The sequence below is a fragment of the Pezoporus flaviventris genome, unplaced genomic scaffold (genome assembly GCF_033815535.1).
Source record: "Pezoporus flaviventris isolate CSIRO_AGI_PZ_B2104156 unplaced genomic scaffold, CSIRO_AGI_Pfla_v1 ptg000044l, whole genome shotgun sequence".
Taxonomy (NCBI): Eukaryota; Metazoa; Chordata; class Aves; order Psittaciformes; family Psittacidae; genus Pezoporus; species Pezoporus flaviventris.
Window position 1 is genome coordinate 156,696 of NW_026892592.1, and position 23,086 is coordinate 179,781.

At 41.0% G+C, this 23,086-nt stretch overlaps 1 protein-coding gene across 2 annotated transcripts in view; it reads left to right on the forward strand.

Moving 5' to 3' along the window:
• Positions 1-23,086, forward strand: part of LOC133276329 (zinc finger CCHC domain-containing protein 14-like) — a 77,552-nt gene that overhangs the window by 25,750 nt on the left and 28,716 nt on the right. For both annotated transcript variants that reach the window (XM_061467043.1, XM_061467044.1), the window contains exon 2: positions 1,556-1,679. In XM_061467043.1, the coding sequence (XP_061323027.1) occupies positions 1,556-1,679 (124 nt within the window). The remainder of the gene's footprint in view (positions 1-1,555; positions 1,680-23,086) is intronic.

The window sequence follows — 23,086 nt, forward strand, 5'->3', positions numbered from 1 at the left end:
AACTCACACTAGTCTCACATAAACAGGGTCTGAGTGAGCCTTTTTCCTTACAGAGACCTGTAGTCACTGGTTTTGGTTACAATGAATAAAGGATAGCTTTTCTTGTGATGTGGAGATGCAGGTTTTCTCCTGTGATTTGTGAAAGGCTAAAATGGATGCTAAATTCTAGTTACAGCTCTCTATACCAGGATTTTGCATTGATTCAAAATGTGGCAATTGAATTTCAAGTGATGCATTAGTTAGCATGAGTGCTTTTGTTAGTCTTAACTACCTCTTTAAAGCACACTTTCCTCTTTATGGTACTTAAACCCTTGTGTTCAGTACTGGTAATATAACTGTTCATCGACTTCTGCTTCTCTTTACCTAGAAAACAAGAGAGTAATTGCCTTGCTTATGAGGCAGGCATTGAATGTTATACTGCAAGTAATAGATGTGGTTTTGTTGCTACATAATTGTGAATGCTCTTGTGGACAGCAGCTTGTGGGCAGTGTTTAGTTCTGCTTTTCCTAATGACTTCTGTTTGTTTCTGTAGCTTTAATGGTGAAAATAAGTTTTCTTATGGTAAATGCAGTTTAGAAGGTAGGTGAAGGCCATGAAGTCTGTTTTGATGATGCAGCCTTCTGCTTGGGCATTTTTAGTGTGCAATTTTTCATTGAAATAAGTCATGATAGCAGGCTTTTAAATTGCAAAGACCATTATTTTTTTGTTGAATTGGAATTCATTCCTTGTATTCTTCATGGAAATACTTTGAAATGACCAAACCAAGGAATTTGTTCACCACTTCCCATTGGCAAGCCAATGGTATTCAGCTATCTCCAGGAAAGCAGGGGTTCATCATGCTAATGGTTACTTGGGAAAACAAATGCTATTACTCAGAATGTCTCCTTCTTCCCCCAGCTTTTATAATGCTGAGCAAGATGTCATGTGGTCTCAAATATCCCTTGGGTCAATTGGGGTCATCTGTGTACCCTCCTGTATCCTTGTGTGCCCCCAGCCTGTTTGCTGGTGGGGTGAGGAGCAGAAGCTTGGACTCTGTGTAAGCACTGCTCAGCAGTAACGAAAACATCCCTCTATTATCAACACTGTTTTCAGCATAAATCCAACACACAGCTCCATACCAGCTACTGTGAAGGAAATTAACTCTATCCCAGCTACAACCAGCACAGTGCCATAACATAAAAATGGGATTTCCCAAGAGCCCTTTTCCCCTAGTTTTTTTCTTCAAGAGTTAAAACTGCAATGTGGAGAGGTTAAGGATATTGCAATATCTCTACAGTTGACTGCTGTGTGACTATTGTTTAAAAAATATTTATACTTTAAGTAGCTTTATAGATTAGCCAAAATAATCTAAATTTGCGAATAGCTGCTAACTAAAACAACTTCCCTGAACTGTTACTTGTGGAATATCGGTAGTAACACCCCTTGGTTTTAGAAGAAACAAACTTCTAACTGCCATCAAAGTGGTTCTGCTCACTCTGGAGGAAGGTGTGATGTTTGTACATTCCTTCAGTTTATTTTATTGGATTTTTGTGTTTTGTTTTTTTTTTCTTTCCAGGTCACTCCAAGATCCGAGACCCCCATCAACAGTGTCAGTACTAGTTTAGAAAATGTACTACATACATCAGCACATTCCAGTGAGGAGTCATTACCCAAGAGGCCTTCAGGGAAACACTCCAAAGGTGTGTCCTTTTCCACATGCGCACTTCCAATGGGGTAACAAACTCCTATCTCTTGGTGGCAATTGGTGTTATTTTAATTGTGATTGGAGACTGGAATCTTGCTTCTTCTCAACAAAGGAAGTCACAGAAGGGGTTTTGTAGTAAGGCTATCAGTGAAAAAATCGTTAGCAAGAGACAAATATGCTTATTTTTCTGTTGGGGAAATAAACAAGAACTTTCCTTATGAGCTGAAATAGCAGCTTAGCTCTCATGAAATATTTTCAGAGTGAAAATCTGACACTACACCTCTCATTCTTATAGTAGCAGGTTATTTCTTGGATGAAGCATATGGTGGTGAGTGTTGCTTTACTGGGGAGAAGGTGTTTAAAACAGCAGTTAGGCTTCTACTTCCACCTGTCTCTTGGCTCCCAAGAATGTGTGAGAAGCTGAGGGAAGAGGAGTGGAAGACAGGAGAGAAAACTTGCACCTTTCTCTGCATATGTGTGCACTCTGAATGTTGTTACAAAATAAGTCTTATTTTTCTAATGCTGTATTACGTCCTGACCTGGCTAAAACCTGGGCTTAGCAAATTTGAGTTAACAAGTATGCATTCCATTTCCACACTCCAGGCTATGATTACAGATATTAAAATGTTGAGGTGAAAAAGTGACTAATAGTATTTTTTTTAATGCGTACAAAAAGCACTGTTAAGTGAGGAAAGTCTTTGAACTGTGAGCTGCTATTTGTGTAGCAAAGAGATACTCTTTGTGGTATTAATAAAAACAGCTCTGTGTGGCAGAGCTAATGTATGGGTGTCGTGTTTTAAGCTCAGCCGGTAAATCAGAACTACGCAGCCTCTCTCTCACTCCCCCCCCTTCCTTCCCCGCTCCCAGAGGGATGGGGAGGAGAATCTAAAGAATGTAAGAATGGGTTGAGGTAAGAACAGTCCGCTAGCTAAGGTATAACACAAACCACTGCCGCTACCACCAATAATAATAATAATGAGAAGGGAAATAAGGGGAGATAATACAACCGCTCACCACCCACTGACTGATACCCAGCCCGACCCCAGCAGTGATCTAGCCCTTCTGGGTAACTGCCCCCAGTTCTACATTCTGGGCATGACGTGCTGTGGTATGGAATACCTCTTTGGCTAGTTTGGGTCAGGCGTCCTGTCTCTGCTTCCTCCTGTCTTCCCCTCCCTGGCAGAGCATGAGGCTCACAAAGTCCTTGGTCAAAGTAAACATGACTTAGCAACAACTAAAACCATTGGTGTTATCAGCACTGTTCCCAGGCTGAAAGTCAAAACCACAGCACTGCACCAGCTACTAAGGAAAAAAATGACTGCTACTGCTGAACCCAGGACAAGGGGAAATGCACCATCACAGCAGCATCACTAGTATATTGCCTTTAAATGTCATTAAAAATACTGCCGTGGACCATATGAATTTTTTACTTGGAGTTGGTCTTCAGAGTTCTGTTTCCTTCTCTGCCACTGGCTTGCTGCATAGTCTTGCAAATATAGTTTAATTCCACTTAAATGGCAATGAATGATTTCACAGCATATCTTCACTCAGAGAAGCTGATATGGATTGGAAAGGGTTACATGTCTCAAGAAAATGTTCTTAGCTTGCCTGGACCAGACCTCCTTTTCTGTGACATACTCAACTAGAATCCCAGAAGCTGTAAGCAGCAATATTTTTTTACAGCAGAATAGTGCTCTAAGTAGCTATTTTTCCAGCTGTAAAAACTGTCTGGGTAGAAGAAAATGCAGCACTAAGCAGAAGCATGGCTAAGATTTGTGGCTTCCATCTGATTAAAAATAGAACAGGGTTCAACACTGTTTTCAGTTGTACTCAGTGGTTGCTATTCCAATACCATATATGCCAAGATTAGTCATGGGTAGCATTTTGTGACCTTTCTGTCTAGCCCTTGTTGGGAAGGATGTGCTTTTCAGTAGGTTTTCCTCTGATCTGTTTTTCTTTTGTAGAATACCTGCTTAGTTTTCAGGGAATGTAGCTTTTATAGATTTTAGAAGAATTAGAATTTTAGAGGAATTTAGAATTTTATAGATTATTCATAGATTACCTTAGTAATAGCCATAAAAGGAGTCGTGGAACAAATACAATTTTCTTACTAACTGATACTCTCTTTTCTGGTTCACCAGCAACGGTGTTGAATTCTCCATGATATATGATCTGTCCGGTAGGGAGTTCTGCCTCTTAAGGTTGGAGTACAGCTGAAGATCCTGGAGCCTGCCTGGAGCCACCATTGCTCACTTACATATTTCTGATTCTCATAGCAAATAGACACATCTCTTAATGTAGCAGGACCCACAAACTTCATGGTCAGAAGTAGTGAGCTGCCCAAGTTCGTCATTCCTCTCTTGGCAAAGTACTGGAGCTGGAAGTGTCTCAGTTAAAAAGGCTGTAGCTAAACCAGAAGAAAAATGGGAAGCTCATGAAAGGTGCAGTATCCATGTGCTTAGCTGGCTTAGAGGCAGTTTGTATTAATCCAGTGAATGGTTTTAATCCCGATTTGCAGAAATGTTAGTAATTTAACATACTCTGTAGTTGAACAGTGAACGGGTTTATAGTAAGCTTGGACCTGAAAGCTGTCAGTGGCTGTATCTTCCCTAAACCACATTTTGAAAGTAGCTTTTAGTATAAAGTATTTCCAGTTTCTACATTGGAGAGAGATGAGAAGAATGGAGTATATTGCTGAATACTCCTTAACAAGCTGTGGTGGAGGTCTGTATGCACTTGTTTGCATTAAGTGGTTAGCTGGAAACTTTCATACATGCTTCATGTAGAGACTTGTCAAATACATAACTTCTGAATAATTTCACCATCCTATCTGCACAGAATATTGCTGCCTTGGGAAACAAATTTATACAATGAGTGTCACTGAGAAGCTTTTATCTCAGAGGCCCAGCTAACTGTGGGAACACTCTCAAGCATGGGGCTCCTGGATCCATGCTGTAATGCCCAAGTTGTTGGGAGTGGTGACCATCTGGGGGCAATCATATGGTTATTTAGGAAAATTCATCAATTCTTTTATGCTGGTCTTCAGTCTTAGTTAAAACCCCCTCTCCCTTCTGCATATAACGGTGCTAAAGCAAGGCAAACCAGATGGACATTTCTGCAAAGACACTAGGCACATCCTGTAGCTGTTGACATAAGCACTTTGGGTATCTGCACTTTATTTTATAAAGAAAAGTCCACATAAAGTTAAAAATTTTGGCCTATGCAAGTTTAGAAAAATTACAGATGGGTATTGACATAAAAGGAGGTGGACCTCTTTTGGAATCTAGTAGCTGTAACATGCAGTATGAATTGTGCTTTTAACTCATATCTTTTGGTGATTTAGGATTGTTCAAACCTGTTTTCACAGATGTGGAAGTAATTTTAATTGAAGGTAACTTCAGGAAGTGGAGACTTTCCCTGTTCTCAGGGATTGGCTATTGTTGTTGTTGTAAGCTGCAGACAGGCTTATTTACAGGTTTTAAGGTATTGACAGATCTCACAGGTCAAGGAAAACAGAGGTAAATACAGATTTTTGTGTTAACTGAAATTCCAGGTGTAATGTGTTGCTAGATCTTTGTCTCTTTCCACTATTTCTAGAATGTAGTCAGGTTTTGACTATGGTTTTAACACTCATCTGAACAAAATTATCAAATCCAAATGAAGATTGGGCATCTTTTGCATACTGTGTGAGCTGAGTTGTGCTGTCTTTGTTGTCTTGCCCTGGGCTTTTCCCCTCAATACTACAAGAGCTGAATCAGTGCAAATAAAGCTACGTGTGTCAAACTGGAATCAACGTTTCTGACATGAAGATGAGATTTCATGCTTACAAATTCTTGCCTTATAGGCACATACTTTAGCAACAATGCAGCTGTGTAGTGATGGTCCCTTCCATAGGCATGTTTATGTTTCCCAGCACAATGGCAACAAAGTCAGTAGACTTATTGGAGGGATTCTGATTCTGGTTGTCTGAAACTTAGGATTTTACCTTACATTTTATGGAGAGCCACCTCAAACCTTTTCCCAGTAGCAAGTGACCTGGGTGGTTAAAGGTCACTGGTTAAAAATAGTATATTCACTAGCAACTTCTGTTTTGTGGGCAGTCCTGTGCTGGTAGCTAAAGGAAATGAAGTTACTATGCCAAAGTCCAGAAGGAGCTATCAGACTTAGGGGAAGTCCCATTCACAGAGCTAATTTGTAACAAGCCTATGGATGTAGAGTTGTTCTGACTTTGTGTGGCAGTTCCCAAAAGAGAGTAGTTATCAAAGCCGAATGAAAAATTGAGCTTATTTTGTATTTTAAAATACAAAAGTGATAGGAATTTCCTCTCCACCAGACATGTTATTAATTACTTTATGGTTCCAAGCAGAACAATTTGGCCAATAGGTGAATAGCACTGTAGGCAAGTACTACTCTGTGCATGTGAAATATTTTAGCAATGTATTAAACATGCTCAGTGACCACAGCATACTTTCCAAAAGCACAGTGGAATAAAGTATATTAGACCAGATGTTGAAGTGCAGAACAAAAGAATCTTTATTATAAAGGCAGTGTAAGTTGCAAAATATTACTGTGCAGTCTTCATACTGTAATTTATTGTGATACTGAGTAAAGTTTTGATTTGTCGCAGCCTCTGTTTTAAATTTTCTGCAGTGGAAGTTCTGTCGTGGTATTTATAAGATGCTCATTGCTGCTATGAGGTTTTACAGGTGGCACTTACTACTGCTTTCATCCATAAAGCAATCTGGAAGATGATTTTCTCAACTGAACAAGTCTCATTTTGTGCAAAGTGACAAAACTTCCCCTATTCTTGTCTTTCCTGTATATTTATCTTGCCTTTCTGCTGTTGCAACACAAAACCTTAAAAGCCACTCTGACTTCAAATGAAGCAACTGTTGAAATATGATCCTTATATAGTGAAGCTGAATCACAATTCTTGCAACACATATCTAATGATAGGCACAAACTGCTTTCTGCGAATGGAGAGGTATAAAGCTTTTAGATGTGAAATGGGTGCAGTCAGCTTTATTCTACAATCTGTTCTCCCATTACTGTGCTCAGAAGGAGTACTAAAAACTTCTTGCTTAACTGAAGGTATACTGTTAGTCCATGTACCGGTTCCTGTAAAGCTTCAACAGTATCCCTGTTTAGAATAAATACATAGAATAGCACATGACATACTGGACAAAAGGAGCTTCAGTCTGTGGACATGAGGAAAACAAACTTGAGAGAAAGTGCATCTCAGTAATGTATTGATATAATTTTGGATTAATATTATGTTGCAAAATATATCCTTGTTTGCAGCAATCCTGTTGACCTTGGGTAGGATACAAGTTGTAGGTAGGTTAAGCTGATTATGTGCTGCAAGCTTTGGTATTTGAATTGTTTTGTTACAGTAGTCAGCAGAAATGTGTGCTATAAGCTATCCAGAACTTTGAACCACTGTTTTTGCTACCTGATTTATTTTCCTTGGCAAAATGTATTTGTATGGTCTTGCACCTTTTTTTTTTGTCTCTCACTTCCTTGACTCATCCTTTTTTTACAAGATGCCAGACTGCAGGAGCTCTCTTAGTTAATGGCAATCAGCAGACTTTTTCTCATGAAATACTGGCCACCAGTTGTTCAGCCTATTGAAGGCAGGGAGAAAATACAGGTGGAGGAAAAAAGCTATGAAATCCTTTTGGTTCGGGGTTCAGACTTTATAGTACCTTGTTATGCATCAGTTATGTAGCTGGATTATTCTATTTTAAATTATATACATCATCTCCAATAATATTGGTTCAGCTACTGTTGGGGTAGGGCTTAAAGAAATATTTAGGCTATGTTAATCCTTCAGGAAAAATCTCCCTCTACCAACTGTATGTAATTTTTTAGCTGTTTGTATATGTTTTCCTTCATCTTTTCTCTGAAGTAGAACTCTGCCGCTAAACTTCAGCAATGTAGGTTGTTCAATCACACACAAGGCATTGTATTCCCAACTACTGCCTCAAACACAGTGGTTGTTTTATGAGTATCAAGTATTTAGAGTTAATTCTAGCAATCAAATCCAAGGGTTAGTGTACTTTAAAAAAAGATGTTTGGATGCTTCCCCTGTGCTAGAAAATTATTGTATATTAAGAAATTTCTTGATGCCTATATGTTGCATAAATCATGCAGCTTGGTCTTCTAGAGTTGTAGTTCACTTAAGGTTGCAGGTCTGATTTAGCAATAAAGACAATACTCAGGAGTTTTTAATTTAGTTTAAAAAAAAAATCAAAACCATTGCATTTCATCTGAAGTCTTTTCTGAATGTGCAGTTGTACTCTGTGCTTATGTAGGCAGGCATTGAAGCCCATTACCTGCCCCCCAAAACCAGGTTAAGTAGCTCACCTTTGGGCTATGTCACAGCTGGGAGTTCCACATTCCTGGGGTTGCACTTGGAGTCTGGCAAATTTATGTTGTTAACTGTTAATAAGTTAACTTTTGTACTCTCTAGAGATCAGAGTCAGTATGTATTTGTCTTCCTTGTTACTACCCTTTCCACATAACAAGACTTGTCAAATGAGATCAGGGATTGCTATGACAAGATGCAAAGGGGGGAGGAAGGCAGAGCAGCATGGACTCTTGTAACTGAATGAAAAGGAGGGTTCTGATCTGCTTACTCATGCAATAATTGTCATAACTTTTTTTGTGCAAATACTCAAAGGTGCTCCTTATTGATGTTTGGAAGTCAAGGCCTAGATTCCTTCATGAGGGCAACCCTTTTGCGGTTCACCGGAACTTTACATGAGGACATGGTCTACGGCTTGCCCAAGAGTTGCAGTGAGTTGGCTTCAGTGGAAAGTCATGCTGTGTATGGTTACCAGTGGCTCCAGTTTGAGTTCATGACTCATTAATGCACACTTTAAGCACTTTCATTTATATATATACCATAAGCCTTGTTCACATACCTAGAATAATGTTTATATCAAGCATATGCCTAAGGGCATTATCTTGAAGCTGCTGAGTGGTTCTTTTTCTTTAGTCTTGCTTGGGTTCTTGATTATTTTGCCTCAGTAAAGGTGGTAGAATCATACTGCTTGGGCAGCTCTGTCAGTCCCTACATTATTAACTATTGACCCTCTTAATCAAAATTTCACAGAGGTATTTGGAGTTTTTATTTACAGTAGTGTCATAGAATCATAGAATCACAGAATAGTTAGGGTTGGAAAAGACCTTAAGATCATCTAGTTCCAATACCCCTGCCATGGGCAGGGACACCTCACACTAAACCATGGCACCCAAGGCCTCGTCCAACCTGCCTTGAACACTGCCAGGGATGGAGCATTCACAAATTCCTTGGGCGACCCATTCCAGTGCCTCACCACCCTTACAGTAAAGAACTTCCTCCTTATATCCAATCTAAACTTCCCCGTTTAAGTTTTAACCCATTGCACCTTGTCCTATCACTACAGTCCCTAGCAAAAAGTCCCTCCCCAGCATCCTTATAGGCCCCCTTCAGACACTGGAAGGCTGCTATGAAGTCTCCACGCAGCCTTCTCTTCTCCAGGCTGAACAGCCCCAACTTTCTCAGCCTGTCTTCATATGGGAGGTGCTCCAGTCCCCTGATCATCCTCGTGGCCTTCCTCTGGACTTGTTCCAACAGTTCCATGTCCTTCTTATGTTGAGGACACCAGAACTGTACACAGTACTCCAGGTGAGGTCTCATGAGAGCAGAGTAGAGGGGCAGGATCACCTCCTTCGACCTGCTGGTCACGTTCCTCTTGATGCAGCCCAGGGTACGGTTGGCTTTCTGGGCTGTGAGCGCACGCTGCTGTTTCATGTTAAGTTTCTCATCAACCAACACCCCCAAGTCCTTCTCCACTGGGCTGCTCTGAATCTCTTCTCTGCCCAACCTGTAGCTATGCCGATGATTGCTCCGACCCAGGTCTAGGACCTTGTACTTGTCATGGTTAAACTTCATAAGGTTGGCATCAGCCCACCTCTCAAGCATGTCAAGGTCCCTCTGGATGGCATTCCTTCCCTCCAGCATATCAACCGAGCCACACAGCTTGGTGTCATCAGCAAACTTGCTGAGGGCGCACTCAGTGCCACTTTCCATGTCACCGACAAAGATGTTGAACAGGACTGGTCTGATTTGGAGAAAACTCCAGGAACAAATTTGCCAACAAAGTTTTCAAGTAGACAAGCAGATATTCTTTACTGCGGTGCAGGGAGACATGGGGGATAGCTCCTCCTAACGTGTGTCTCCCTTATTGCCACATCAGCCGTCCTTATATAGCCACTGGGCGTACATGCATTTTCATGAGGGTACGTATGGATTACATTGTTTTCCAGAACGTTTCCTGCATGCGTACAGAATTGTGGTGGTGGTCTCTGAGGGTCGTTTACTTCTTCCAACAATCTTCAGCACTTCTGGCAGCCTTTGAAGCAATTGCAGTAGATGCTTATACCAGCTTAGTTGGTTTGTTAGCATCAGAGACATAGTAATCCTCCTGTCCTCCTACTTATCAGTTAGTTTAGCTGTAGCCCATCCTGGACACCTACGGTTCCCAGATACTCCTTATCCCTGTGTCCTGTTCTTCTAGACTGTTTTTCTTAAAACTATGTCAACTATTTTATACAAGAGTTCTCAGTATGTTCTCTAGCTGTAGTGTACTTTTTTTTCTGTGTATCATGCACCTCAGTAATTTTCCATTGCTACTGTTACAAAGCCATCAAATTTAACATTACTTAAAACTGATTCTAAAGGTTTACATATTTCATTTTGTAATTTTGTGCCCCCCCTTGTCTCAGATCCCAACACTGATCCCTGAGGTACACCACTCGTTACTGGTCTCCAGCTGGACACTGAGCCGTTGACCTCAACTGTTTGCGTTCGGTCACCCAGCCAGTTCTTTATCCACCAAGTGGTTCACCTATCAAATTGATGTCTCTCCAATTTAGAGACAAGGGTGTCATGTGGGACAGTGTTGAATGCTTTGCACATGTCCAGGTAGATGACATCAACTGCTCTACCCCTGTCCATCAGTTCCGTAGCCCCATCATAGAAGGCCACCAAACTGGTCAGGTAGGGTTTCTCCTTAGTGAAGCCATGCTGGCTGTCGCCAAGCACCTTGTTGATTTTCATGTGCCTTGGCATGCCTTCCAGGAGAATCTGCTCCAAGATTTTGCTAGGCACCGAGGTGAGACTGACTGGACTGTAATTCCCTGGGTCATCCATTTTCCCCTTCTTGAAATTGGGTTTTATATTTCCTTTTTTCCTGTCCTCAGTGTCTTCACCTGACTGCCATGATGTCGTGGTTTAAGCACGGTCAGCCCTAAATCACGCAGTTGCTCTCTCACTGCCCCCCTTCTTCCCCTCCTCTGCTCCCGGAGTGATGGGGAGGAGAATGAAAAGAATTCAAGTCCCATAGGTTGAGATAAGAACAGTTTAATAAGTAAGGTATAACACACATCACTACTGTTGCCAACAATAAAAAAATAAAGTAAGGAAATACCAAGGGAAGAAAATATTAACACCTCACCACCCACCAACTGATAACTCACCCCCCCCCCCCCCCAAGCCCTTCCAAGCACTGACCGATACCTAGTCCAACCCCGCAGTGCACTAGCCCTTCCAGGTGACTCTCAGTTACATCCTCGGCATGACGTGCTGTGGTATGGAATACCGCTTTAGTCAGTTTGGGTGAGGTGTCCTGTCTCTGCTTCCTCCCAGCTTCCCCTCCTTCCTGGCAGAGCATGAGGCTCACAAAGTCCTTTGGCAGACTAAACATTTGAGCTGTAACTAAAAACACTGGTGTTATCAGCACTGTTCCCAGGCCGAAAGTGAAAAACACAGCACTGCACCAGCTACTAAGAAGGAGAAAAAATGACTGCTACTGCTGAACCCAGGACAGTATCTACTCCTTTTTCCATACCATTCACGTCATGCTCAGATCCCACATTTTCAATATACCATCGCTCTTACATATATACACCCACATACACGCACAGAGAGAAAGAGATCATTTCTTAGTGCAGGGACCAGTCCCTATAAAGCTGCTGAGTCCATCTGGTCCATGATGTCGGGCTCCATCTCTTGTAACAGTCTTTCAGAGCAGGAGATGCTGTGTGCACTGTTCAAACTCGTGAATAACCTGGGTAATAGTTTCCATTGCTAAGTCCGCCCCTCGATCCTGAGTCCATCTCTATGTTGCATCTCTGCCCTGATGGCCTGAAAAGTCATGGGCCCAGCAGGCTCAAAATAACTCACCCTCCCCTTCAGCAGTTTCTGCAACTTGTCGTTGGGGACTTCATACAGCTGCCTTCTATCTCCGACACTTCCAAATCACTGAAGGGGCCCAGTGGACTAGACGCTTGCCCATACTGTCCCACCTGTACTTGTCACTGGGGCTGGTGTAGCTGCTGTGCTTGCCAGCTCTCTCACCACCAGCTTCTCTTTCTTTGAGTCCAGATCTTCCTCTTCTGCCTTGCTGGGAAATGCTGCGTGGTCTCCTGCATCCTCCCTTGTCCCGGGTGCCCAAGGCTGGACCCAGCTGAGCCTCCCAAAGGTGGCATCTTGGTCTCCGCATCCTCCTGGGGCTCGGGCTCGGCGGGCGGCTGCATGGAGATGCTCTCGGCTGCTGCGGGGCTGGGGTTGGCTGTGGGGCTCGGCTCCTCCACCTCCTTCTCCCACTGCTCGGCAGCCACCTCCTTCCGTTCCTTGACTGCCCCGACCTCCTCCACTGGCAGCTGCTCCCTGCCGGCCTCCAGCCCTGCTCCCACCCCCGCTTGGTCCCTGGGGCCGCTCTTCCGGGCCGCTTCAGCTGATGCCGGCTCCCGGTGCTGCTCCCTCTCAGTTCCCCGCAACCTCACGAAGACGGAGGCGAGGATGAGGGCCAGGACGGTGAAGAGCAGCTGGACGGCCAGGTACAAGTCCACGGCCACCTCCGTCCCACCCTGCTGCTGGAGCCCGCCCGTATTACAAGTCATTACCATAAAGTTCCATAAGACAAGAACCTTTGCCCAAGCCCCACACTTGATAAACACTAAAACAGCCAATACCGCCTCTGCGTAAGGTTCAACATTCTGAAACTGTGATATCAAGAGCAACAACTTTCAGAGCCAATAAGTCACCATTGTGACGAGTGATTATTAATTCAGTCAGATCTGTTGTTATCTCAACCCTTCAGGTTCTTAAGATGGTCTTGAACCAGATCCTCTCCTTCAGTGAGCCTAACATCTTCATTCTCACAGTCCCTGCATCTGCCTTCCAAGACTTGGGTGGTGTAGTCAGAGCATTTGCCAGTGAAGACCGAGGCAAAGAAGTCATTAAGAACCTCAGCCTTCTTCAAATCCACGGTAGCCAATTCTCCAGATACCTTCTGGAGAGAGCCCACGTTGTCCCTAGTCTGTCTTTTATTTGCAGTGTGCTTATAGAATCCCTTCCTGTTATCTTTCACATGCCTTGCCAGGTTTAATTCTAACTGGGCCTTAGCTTTCCTGACTTTGTTCCTAGCTTCCCAGACAACATCCCTGTATTCTTCCCAGGCTTCCACCTTTTATAAGTTGTTTTTTCCCCTTGAGATTTCCTCAGCAGCTCCTTATCATTCCAAGGAGGTCTCCTGGCTCTCCTGTTGCACTTCCTTCTAGTTGGGATGCAACACTCCTGAGCTTGGAGCAGGTGATCCTTGAATATCAACCAACAGTCTTGGGCCCCCCTGCCCTCTAGGACTATATCCCATGGAACCTTACTGAGCAGGTTCCTGAAGAGGCCAAAGTCTGCTCTTTTGAAGTCCAGGGCAGTGAGCTTGCTGCACGCTCTTCTCACTGTCCTGAGGATCTCAAACTCGACCGTCTCATGATAGTTGCAACCAGGGCTACCCTGGAGCATCACATTTCCAACCAGCCCCTCCCTGTTGGTGAGCTCGAGGTCAAGCATGGCACCTCTCCTTGTGGGCTCCTCTATTACTTACAAAAGGAAGTTGTCTTTCCCACAATTGAGGAACCTCCTGGATTGCTTGTGCCTGGCCATACTGTCCCTCCAACAGATGTCAGGGTGGTTGAAGTCCCCCATGATGACAAGGAATCCTTGCTCCTTATGAATTCATCTTGCTTTTATTTATTCTTATATCAAGATTTGTTCTGAATATGTGTACTGGGCAATATATTTCTCTTATTAAACTCTAGAAAATGACCACCTTTCTGCTAAAGTAAGGTTTGTCAATGAAGTACTTAATTTTGCATACTGTGAAGCCTGTTCAATTTGTCTTTAGTGGGAGTTGGATGATATTTCTGTTTATAATGAATCAGAATCGAGCTACTCTGGAAAAATGAAAATTTTATGAATAGTATGCTGGTAAATTCAGCCATGGCAAGGAGTTTGCCTCACTGTAATGCATTCCTCAGACAGATTCCTGATCTTGGATAATGCAATGTAGTTGTTAATATCTAATGTGAGACTATAAACTCATATTGAATACTATTTGCCTTTTTTATGCCTCTTCAGAAGCACAGGAGGCAACACTGAGGCATGTACATTCCTTGAAGGACTCTCTTGTATTGTCAGTTCATGTTTATGAAGTCCTGGAAATTCCTGCTGTAGCACATCAGTTGCTAATGCAGATGAAATTAAGAGCCATTACCTCAACAGCTATGGAAGCAATTGCATGACTTTCTGTCAGTAATGGAAACAGCATAAGCAACTTGAGCTTTTATTTAAAATTCTATTAAATGAGCAAACCCAGTTTTTCTCAAATCTTTAGGTAATGGCTTAGTGCAGCACATCTGGAAAAAATGTATCAGAGTCAGAATAAAATGAGTTGTGAAAACTTTACCTGTTGGAACTAATGCTTAAACCTGCATTTATACTGAAAATCCTTTATAAAGTGAGGGGGTGGGGGAAAGGAAATTTGAAATCTAAAAACTTATTGAAGTATAGAAAACATGTCAGGCAAGACTTCAAGACAAAATGATGGTGAATATTAACTGCTGATTCTTCTCTCTTGGCAATTCCTGCTGCAACCTGATGGCAAATAGCTCTCACTGGGACTGGACATTTCTATGTCTGCTGCTTGAAGATTAAGGGCTGTGTGAAATGTTCAGAAATACTCAGCTGTTCATTTCATCTCTTTAGAACTTAGCACCCTTTATAACATCTGGAAGTGTCTTTGTAAATAACCCCTTTCACTGCCATGTTAAACAGAGGGATACAGGAATTTAAAATAAATGGTTTGCTTATCCTTACAAAGTGAATTGGACAAAAACCAAAACCCACTTTTAAGAGGAAAATAAGTGATTCATGCGTTCCTAGAAAACCATAATGTCCTTGCCCATTTTATTACATGCTGTCACAAGTGTAATAATGACAAAATGGCAACTTTCTTGTGTATGGCATGCTTCATAAGCTTTTATAGCTGGTTAATTTTTAGCTGGTAGATATTCTTTCCCTTCTCATATCAGTTTATTGTTAAATCCCCCATTTTCCAGAGCATATTTTTCATTTTCACATACCTTTACATTTAGATTGTTTTTTCCAAAAGGTGGTTCTTTGAGGGTGATAGACTTGAAGTACAGTAATTGTATCAATAGCTGGAGTTTTTATAGGTAGTTCTATTTACAAATTAGAAATGTTTACATCCCTCACAGATTTTTTTTTTGGTGTGTGTCCATCTGAAAATTCATGAGAGCTTAAAGTAAATCTTGGGTTTCTTGCTTGACTTTTGATGTCAGCCTTAGAATTCTGATACTGTGGCTTTTCTCTGCAGGCATGAGAGGCTATTTTCAAAAGAATCAGACTACAGTAAGGAAAAGATACCAGGCATTGTAGGACTTGAGTTAACATTAGAGGAATTGGTGATATTGGGAACTGGAAACAAATTCTGGTTCCAAGTAGGGCAGTATGTCAAGGAGGAGATGCATTTTCTTTAGTACTGAGCACTGACATGACATATTGGTCTGGTTTGGAAATGAGGAGGTGAGTGGAGAGGAAAGATGAGAACATGTTGGAAAAAATAAAAAATAAAAAATTGTTTACTTTGCCAGCAATTTTCTTTGCTTTCCCTACTACTACAGCAAGTATTTCTTTACTCTGCTTCCCTTCTTTCTAAACTGGAAGTGACCTGTCCTGGGTTCAGCGGTAGCAGTCATTTTTTCTCCTTCTTAGTAGCTGGTGCAGCACTGTGCTTTTGCCTTTCAGCCTGGGAACAGCACTGATAACACACCAATGTTTTTAGTTGCTGCTCAGTAATGTTTCCTCTGACCAAGGACTTTGTGAGTCTCATGCTCTGCCATGGAGGAGGGGAAGCCGGGAGGAAGCAGAGACAGGACACCTGACCCAAACTAGCCAAAGAGGTATTCCATACCACAGCACGTCATGCCCAGGATGTAAACTGGGAGTTTCCCGGAAGGGCTAGTTCACTGTTTGGTCGGGCTGGATATTGGTCAGCAGGTGGTACTGTATTCTCTTCCCTTGTTATTTCCCTTATCATTATTATTATTGGTGGAAGCAGTAGTGGTTTTGTGTTATACCTTAGTTACTGGACTGTTCTTATCTCAACCCGTGGGAGTTACATTCTTTTGATTCTCCTCCCCATCCCTCTGGGAGCGGGGGAAGGAAAGGGGGGGGAGTGAGCGAGGACTGCGTGGCTGATTTACGACTGAGCTTAAACCATGACATGACCTTATTTAGTAAATGACAGGGCTTTATTTCCATGGAAGTGATCATGATTTCTCACATTCAGTATCTGGCACAAAGGAACAGATGGACTACAAAGAAGAAACAATGAATGTAATGATACTTATGGTAGTGAGAGAGACCTTTTGCAGACGGTAACTCACGAGTCTAACTGCAGGGCATGCAGTTAAAGGGGAGGACATTTTAATCAGTGTTCTCCTGCGCTTTAACTACCAGCTGATGCCAACCTTGATTCACAGATCAGAAGACAGTGGGTGATTTTATTATATTTTTTTAGACTGCAGATTCAAACTCTGAAGGAATTGGTGCCTTGTGTTCTTCAAGGATCACTGTGCCAGAGCTTCCAATTCTTGTGTTCTGGATATGGCTTTGCTCAAGGTTTATTGTAGTGTCTTGTTTATGTATCCATCAAGCTGGGGTGGTTCTTGCTTCACATCAGGGCTGGATTAATGTTTGTATGGCTCTAAGGAAAAGCTCTGGTTTATGTCAAAATATTTTGGATTCTTCCAGATGGTGGTCAGAAAGGCTCTTTGGACACTCTTTTTAGACAGAAACAAGTTCTTCTCCTTTGTTTTGCCTAAATAGTTAGATATTATTTCTTAAATTATATGTGCCTTCACTAACCTGTATCTCCTTTTGCTAATAAACAAATATTGAGTTGATTATAAATAGAATCAAAATAAAGAAAAAATTATGCTGAGGAAAGTCAAAGCAGTGAAATTTTGTTTATGTATTAAATTTTATTTGGGGTTGGTTAAAGAAAGATGGGTTCTGTTTCATGCAGGCTTCATGTGGTTTTCATACACTGCATCTGTTAAAAAATGCAAGAGCAGAGCCAGATATTGAGACCTGGATTAAGAGATTTGACAGTGAATGCTCCATCCCTGGCAGTGTTCAAGACCAGGTTGGACGAGGCCTTGGGTGATATGATTTAGCGTAAGGTGTCCCTGCCCACGGCACGGGGGTTGGAACTAGATGATCTTAAGGTCCTTTCCAACCTTAACGATTCTATGATTCTATGATTCTATGGTAATGAAAGCGTCTAGAGTTGTTCATGGGTTGATGCTAAGAAGTAAGTTGAGACTAAAATCTCATTTGCGGATTGTAGGTAGTGGAAACTGGGAGAAGCTTAAGGGGTCATGCTGCCCCAAACCTGTGTGGAGCAGGGTATGTTAAGCATTTGATGCTAGTGCCATCAGATGCATTCCTGCAATGGAGGAGCTGTGGCTCCAGTCCATATGGTCATCTGTTACTGTGTGCCACACAAGTACAGGAGGAGAAATATAGTCAACTTTAGCATTGTTAAGGTGCTTTGTCAGATTTTATTTCTAATTTAATGTTCTCTTGCTCTTTTATGCTGGAAAGTCATATGCTGTAATCATGCAATACAGTGGTTTTGATTAAAATGTTTTTTTTTCTCAGGTGCTAAGCTAAAAGGTTAACGTTTCAATTGCTTTCTGACTTGTTCTTTTATTTCCCTGGGGAGAAAAAAAAAAAAAAGGCAGTAGACTTGCTGTGCTGCATTACTTTACTGGTGCGGATGCTATTTTTAACAGTAATTTGAAGGGGTAGTCCTTCTGAAAGGAAATGGCATAAAACACACCAGTGCCTTAGATATTATCTTCATTGTGTTTTCCACTTCTGTGGTTGAATTAATTTGTATCATTCAAGCAGAGATATAGTTGGACCCCACCATATTTGCAAAGTATTCAGACTTTGTTTTCATGTAAACAGTCCTGTGGAAGAGTGTAATAAGTGAACTTTGTATGCAAAGACAGTAGGTATGAAATGGATATTAGTGGCTTGGGAAGCTCAAAGTTTGTGTTCCTTCCTGTCCCTGTTACTAAATAGTTCAGGGATTTGATGGATCTCCTACTACTGCAAAAGATGCTGGGGAACAAGGGTGTTAAACTCTGGTTTTGCTAGAAGTGTGTTTTGCTTCATTCTGTAATGCATGCTGAAGGACCTAGTGCCAAGTGTGGAGAGTCAAAGCTTTAAAACTCTGAGATTTTTACTGGATGAGGTTTTGTTTGGTTTTTTTTTTGTTGTATTTTTGTTTGGTTGGTTTTTTTCCCCTTTCAGTTTCTGGGCACTCTCACTGCCTTGGCAAATACTAATAAAATCTACTTTCATCATCTTTTCCCTCTTACATTTGCTTCATAGCTATGTTAGAAATAGTTGTCTAATAGTTGACAGTATCTCAAAATAAGCTTAAATGCTGAATTAGAACTTTTTTCTGTCTCTTTGGTCAAATCTTGTCTGGGATTCAGAATGAAGGAACAATGATTTATACAAAAGTAGAAAAGGGAGCAAGAATATTAAAGCCTGAGATCAGAGACCTGAAAATGTACAAGGACATAATTGCCAACAAAAGGAGAACCTCACAGAAGTGGCTGTGCAGAGGTATATCCGTTTCTCGCTGAACTAAGTGCTTGAATGCATTTGTAGCTCTTGGCAAGACTGTATGTACTCATGGTTTTGCCTGTTCTAGATTAGTCCCTGAGCCTGGTGTTTTTACATAGTATGCTAACAGAATATTTTTTCATTGTTAACAAAGTTTTCATGTTATAATTCTTTAAGAAAAAATAAAAAAAAAAAAGAAGCTGATATAAAATTATTTTGTCCTTGCTGGTTATTGCAGCCTTAGTCATGAGTTTCAAGATGCCAGTACTGTTCTCAAACATGCAGAAAACAGCACATGCTTATTTGCATAAGCATTAAACTGTATTGGTCTGGAGTTGCTGCCTTTTAAATAAGACTAGCTGCATGTATTCATGTGCCTTTGAGTTTGAAATGCACATTGCTGCTGTATTTTTGCTTCGGAGTTAGAAACTCTCTTAACTCCTTTAGGTAGCTGAAGAAATCCTTCAGCCAAGGTTGGAGCAGGCGGCATCTGACCTCAGAGCTCTGGTGTTTTATCACCAGGTTGCCCTTCAAGCCAGGGCATGCTGGCTGAGCAGCTGCTGTGCTGTAATCTTGCTGACAGGAGTCCAGCTATACTGACATATGGTTACTTGCTGCAGCCCACAAGTGGTATTTGTGCTGTAGAAAAAAATATATGAATATATGTATAAATAGAATGTATCATTAATATGTATACATGTAATATTCAGGTCCTGACTTGGTAACTTTTAAGCTTAAACTGTTGCTGGGCAAATACTCATGTGATGCAACTGTGATTGCAACTAATTGTTTTTATGCAGTGGGGACTGGGTCTTGTTAATAAAGAGTAATAGCGGATTATAATTATCAAAGTGGGACCTAGAAGACTTAAATGAATAAAATCTAGTGTGAGGAAGGAAAACTAATGGATAGTAGGCAACCTTAACTCAGTTCCCAATTTCCTCATCCTTCCAGAAAAGGTAGTTTGTTGGTAGTTCAAACTGCACCCAAAGGTGGCATCTTAAATTACTTCACTGGTGGGTTTGGGTGTGTTGGTGTGAGACTTGATTTGTCTGGCTGTATGTAGGACACTGCTCAAAGCTTCAAATCAAAGGCTTTGATTCCCAGGATTCCCAACTGTGGAGACTACCTGAATGTGTCATGTTTTCCCCATCTGGTTTTCTTTCAGGGTGCATTGGTGAGGTTTGTATTCTCTTTTTAAGCTCAGGGTAAATGTCTCTTCCATGTAGACATAGAAACTTCAAAGGCTTCAGCTGAATTGGGTTTGTTTTCTCTGATGATGTTTAGGATTTAGTGAAGCCTGGCATTTCTGGGGTTTGGCACACTTTAGCACAAAATCTGTCATTAGGAAAGGGCCTACACTACTAAGAGTGTTTTCCATGGAAAACTGACTTTGCAGTTTTAGTTTTGACAGTGAATATAGCATTTGGATTAAAACTAATCATCTGGCTTGCCTTGGGTTTGCGGGGGTTTGTGAATTATGTGCCAGAGAAAATTCTTTCTAGGGAAGTATAAAACTTCTCTAGGATAAGCTAAACTCTTAAAAAATAAGAAAGACAATATTTTCTTTAAAAGGAATCCAAGAACAGCAAATAAAATAATTACTTGATCAGATAAAACTAGACTAAATATACAGCAACCTATTAGTAAGTAAAAGTATTTATATACTAACTTGAACATCTCTCTTGATTGCAGAGATATTTTTACTACCATGGGCTGTGTAATTAGATATGGGCAGCCTGCTTATTTGAATTGCCTGTACAAGAATGTATGTCAGTCGTTACTGAAGCTGCCTTCAAACTGAGTGTTTGGGCTTATGGTCACTTTTGCAGGAGTACTTTTCAAAAGAGAAGTTACTCTAGTTAAATCCGAGAAGGAAGATGAGTCAGACACTGGGCTGGATCTCCAAGCAAATTCACAGCTGTATTCATAACTTACACATGCTTTGCTCAGTTGTATGAAAATAGTTAATTAGCTACTGTTACATGTACATTAGCTAGCTTGGGGAATTAAATTCTGAAGTCCTTTAAAAATGCAGCAGTCCCCCAGCCACCAAGCAACAAAATTTGAGCACATGCTTACTTTCAAACACTGCAACTAGTCTGAATTTGTTGTAGGATACCTTTAAGCCTTCAGTGTTGCAAGTATTTACCTAAAATCATGCTTGAAAATGCCGAAGTGTTTCCATGGTATTAAAAAGCATAGTTAAGTGTTCCTTTCTGGATATGTTCTACCTGATATTACAAAGAGATAAATCTTTGCTTGATTAGAGCTGCTTGAATAAAGGAATATATTTTACCTGTTGCTCAGTTGTCCCTAGCTAATGTCAAACTCTTGCAGACTCTTGGCTCTGTATCATAGCTCTCCTTTTGCCCAAAGCATTATTTTATATATTTCAACAGCATATCCTTGTAAGTATATGTTTCAAGGCGCAGCACCTGTTTAGTGACATGTATTGGTGCTCAGATTTGGTAAGGCAGAGGAGCTGTTACACAAATATGTCCAATACAGCATCCCTTTCTGGATAACTTATTCTGCAAAAGCTTTTTCTGGCCTTAGAAAAGAAAAAAGGCAACTTGTAAGGCAGTTCTCTTCAGTGGCAATGCAGGCAGCTTGGCAGCAGTAATGTGAATGCTAGTGCTCTTGGCACTAAAGTAAGAAAAAGCTTCAAATTAGTGTTTGAAGCTGTAGCTTGATTTTGAAAGCAGCTGACTGATTCTTCTGGGGTTTACATTTTCCTGTCCAGATGGGAGTCTTCTCCAGCCTTCAGTGCAGACAGCTTTTTGGTTTATTTAAGCTTTTTGAATCCAGTGAAGTTGCAAAACCATTCTTTAGACTGACTGGCTTTTGTGGTTGACTAAAGTGCTGACAGTATCATTCAGTAGGCTCAAAACAATATATGAATTCAATTAAATCTTAAAAGCTAAAATACAGATTTTATTAAAATATCTTTTTTTCTTGAGAAACATAAGAAGGTTGCTTAGTTGGCAAGTTAAATAAGCCAAATTGAGGAAATAGCAGGAATGTGAAAACTACTAGTTTGATTGGGGATGAGTGATAGAATTCCAGTGTATTGCTGCTTCCTATATGCAGCCAAAAGCAAACTGATGTCCTTGATTTTATTTTTTTTTTAAGCTGTGTGATTATTTCCTGTGGAATATTGCAGTTTGTAGTCTTAAGTCTGCCTTTTAAATTAAAGGAGGATTAATTTGTCACTTAAAGTCATGTTACAAATGTATTGTTTGTGATGTTAAATATTCTCTAAACTGGAAGGACCCCCATGTCTGACAATGAAAACTGACAGTTCTAAGAGCATTTCTTCTGCTAATGTTGCTCCTAATTTTTTTTCATTATGTCCATGAAGCTTTAATTTCCAGTGTCTTCCTGTGTGTGTTTGTAGAACCAACAACTGGCCAGAAGACTTTCTTGCTAACTAGTAAAACTAGTTACAAGTTTTTTCCTAGCTGTATCTTCCTTTTCAAGCAGACATTATGGAAAAGCTGCTGTCTGCTCTTCTACTTTTAGTCTTAAGAGATACCAGCAGAAAACAGGATAGTGGAACCCATTATGAGGCTGAACTGGGTCCTAACAAATACAGCATACCTTTAACTTGAATTCTGTTTTCTCCCTTTTTCTCCATAAAACTATCTTAGGAAGAAAAAAAATAACAACTTAGCATTGACTCTTAAGGAACCACAAGCTCTCGATCTTAAGAGAAGTAAAGGCCAAAAAGTGGAAATATAGGGAGCAGAAAGTGATATGACATGCTCAATAACTGCTAGCCAGTAATTCTTGGGTCATGCACTATGACAGATGCTGCTTGATAAGCTTCAGTTACAGAAATGGGCAAGAAGCAGAGGCCCCTTTTTGTCCTCTGCTAAATTTTCCCTCCTTTGTTTTTATTTTTTAATGAAAGCTGATGGTAATTTGTGGACACGGGAGTCATGGACAACACAGAGACGATCAATGTGATCAAGCGATTGCCAAATTTATTACAAAGCCTTAACCCCTTAAATACTATTTCTTACATGCACTTACAGTGATTTGGCATATTATGATTGGATACATGTCTTGAAGACCCTTTGCAACTAGCATATAATTGGTTAAGCACAGGTGTGGGAACTTGACCTCGAAAGCTTGCCAACAGTCCACAGGTCTCATTAACTCAGTGAATTCCAGCTTCTTCTGATCTTGCTTGTTTAGGCTTCCTCAGGCCTCTCATGGCCTTGCTGTATCTTTCAGGATTTTCAGAGTTTATGTACCAATTATGCATTCTCCTGTGAGAACACTGTCTCCACATCTCCCCCTTTTTGTTTTATATATGTTTTGGGTGACCCTACTTGAGC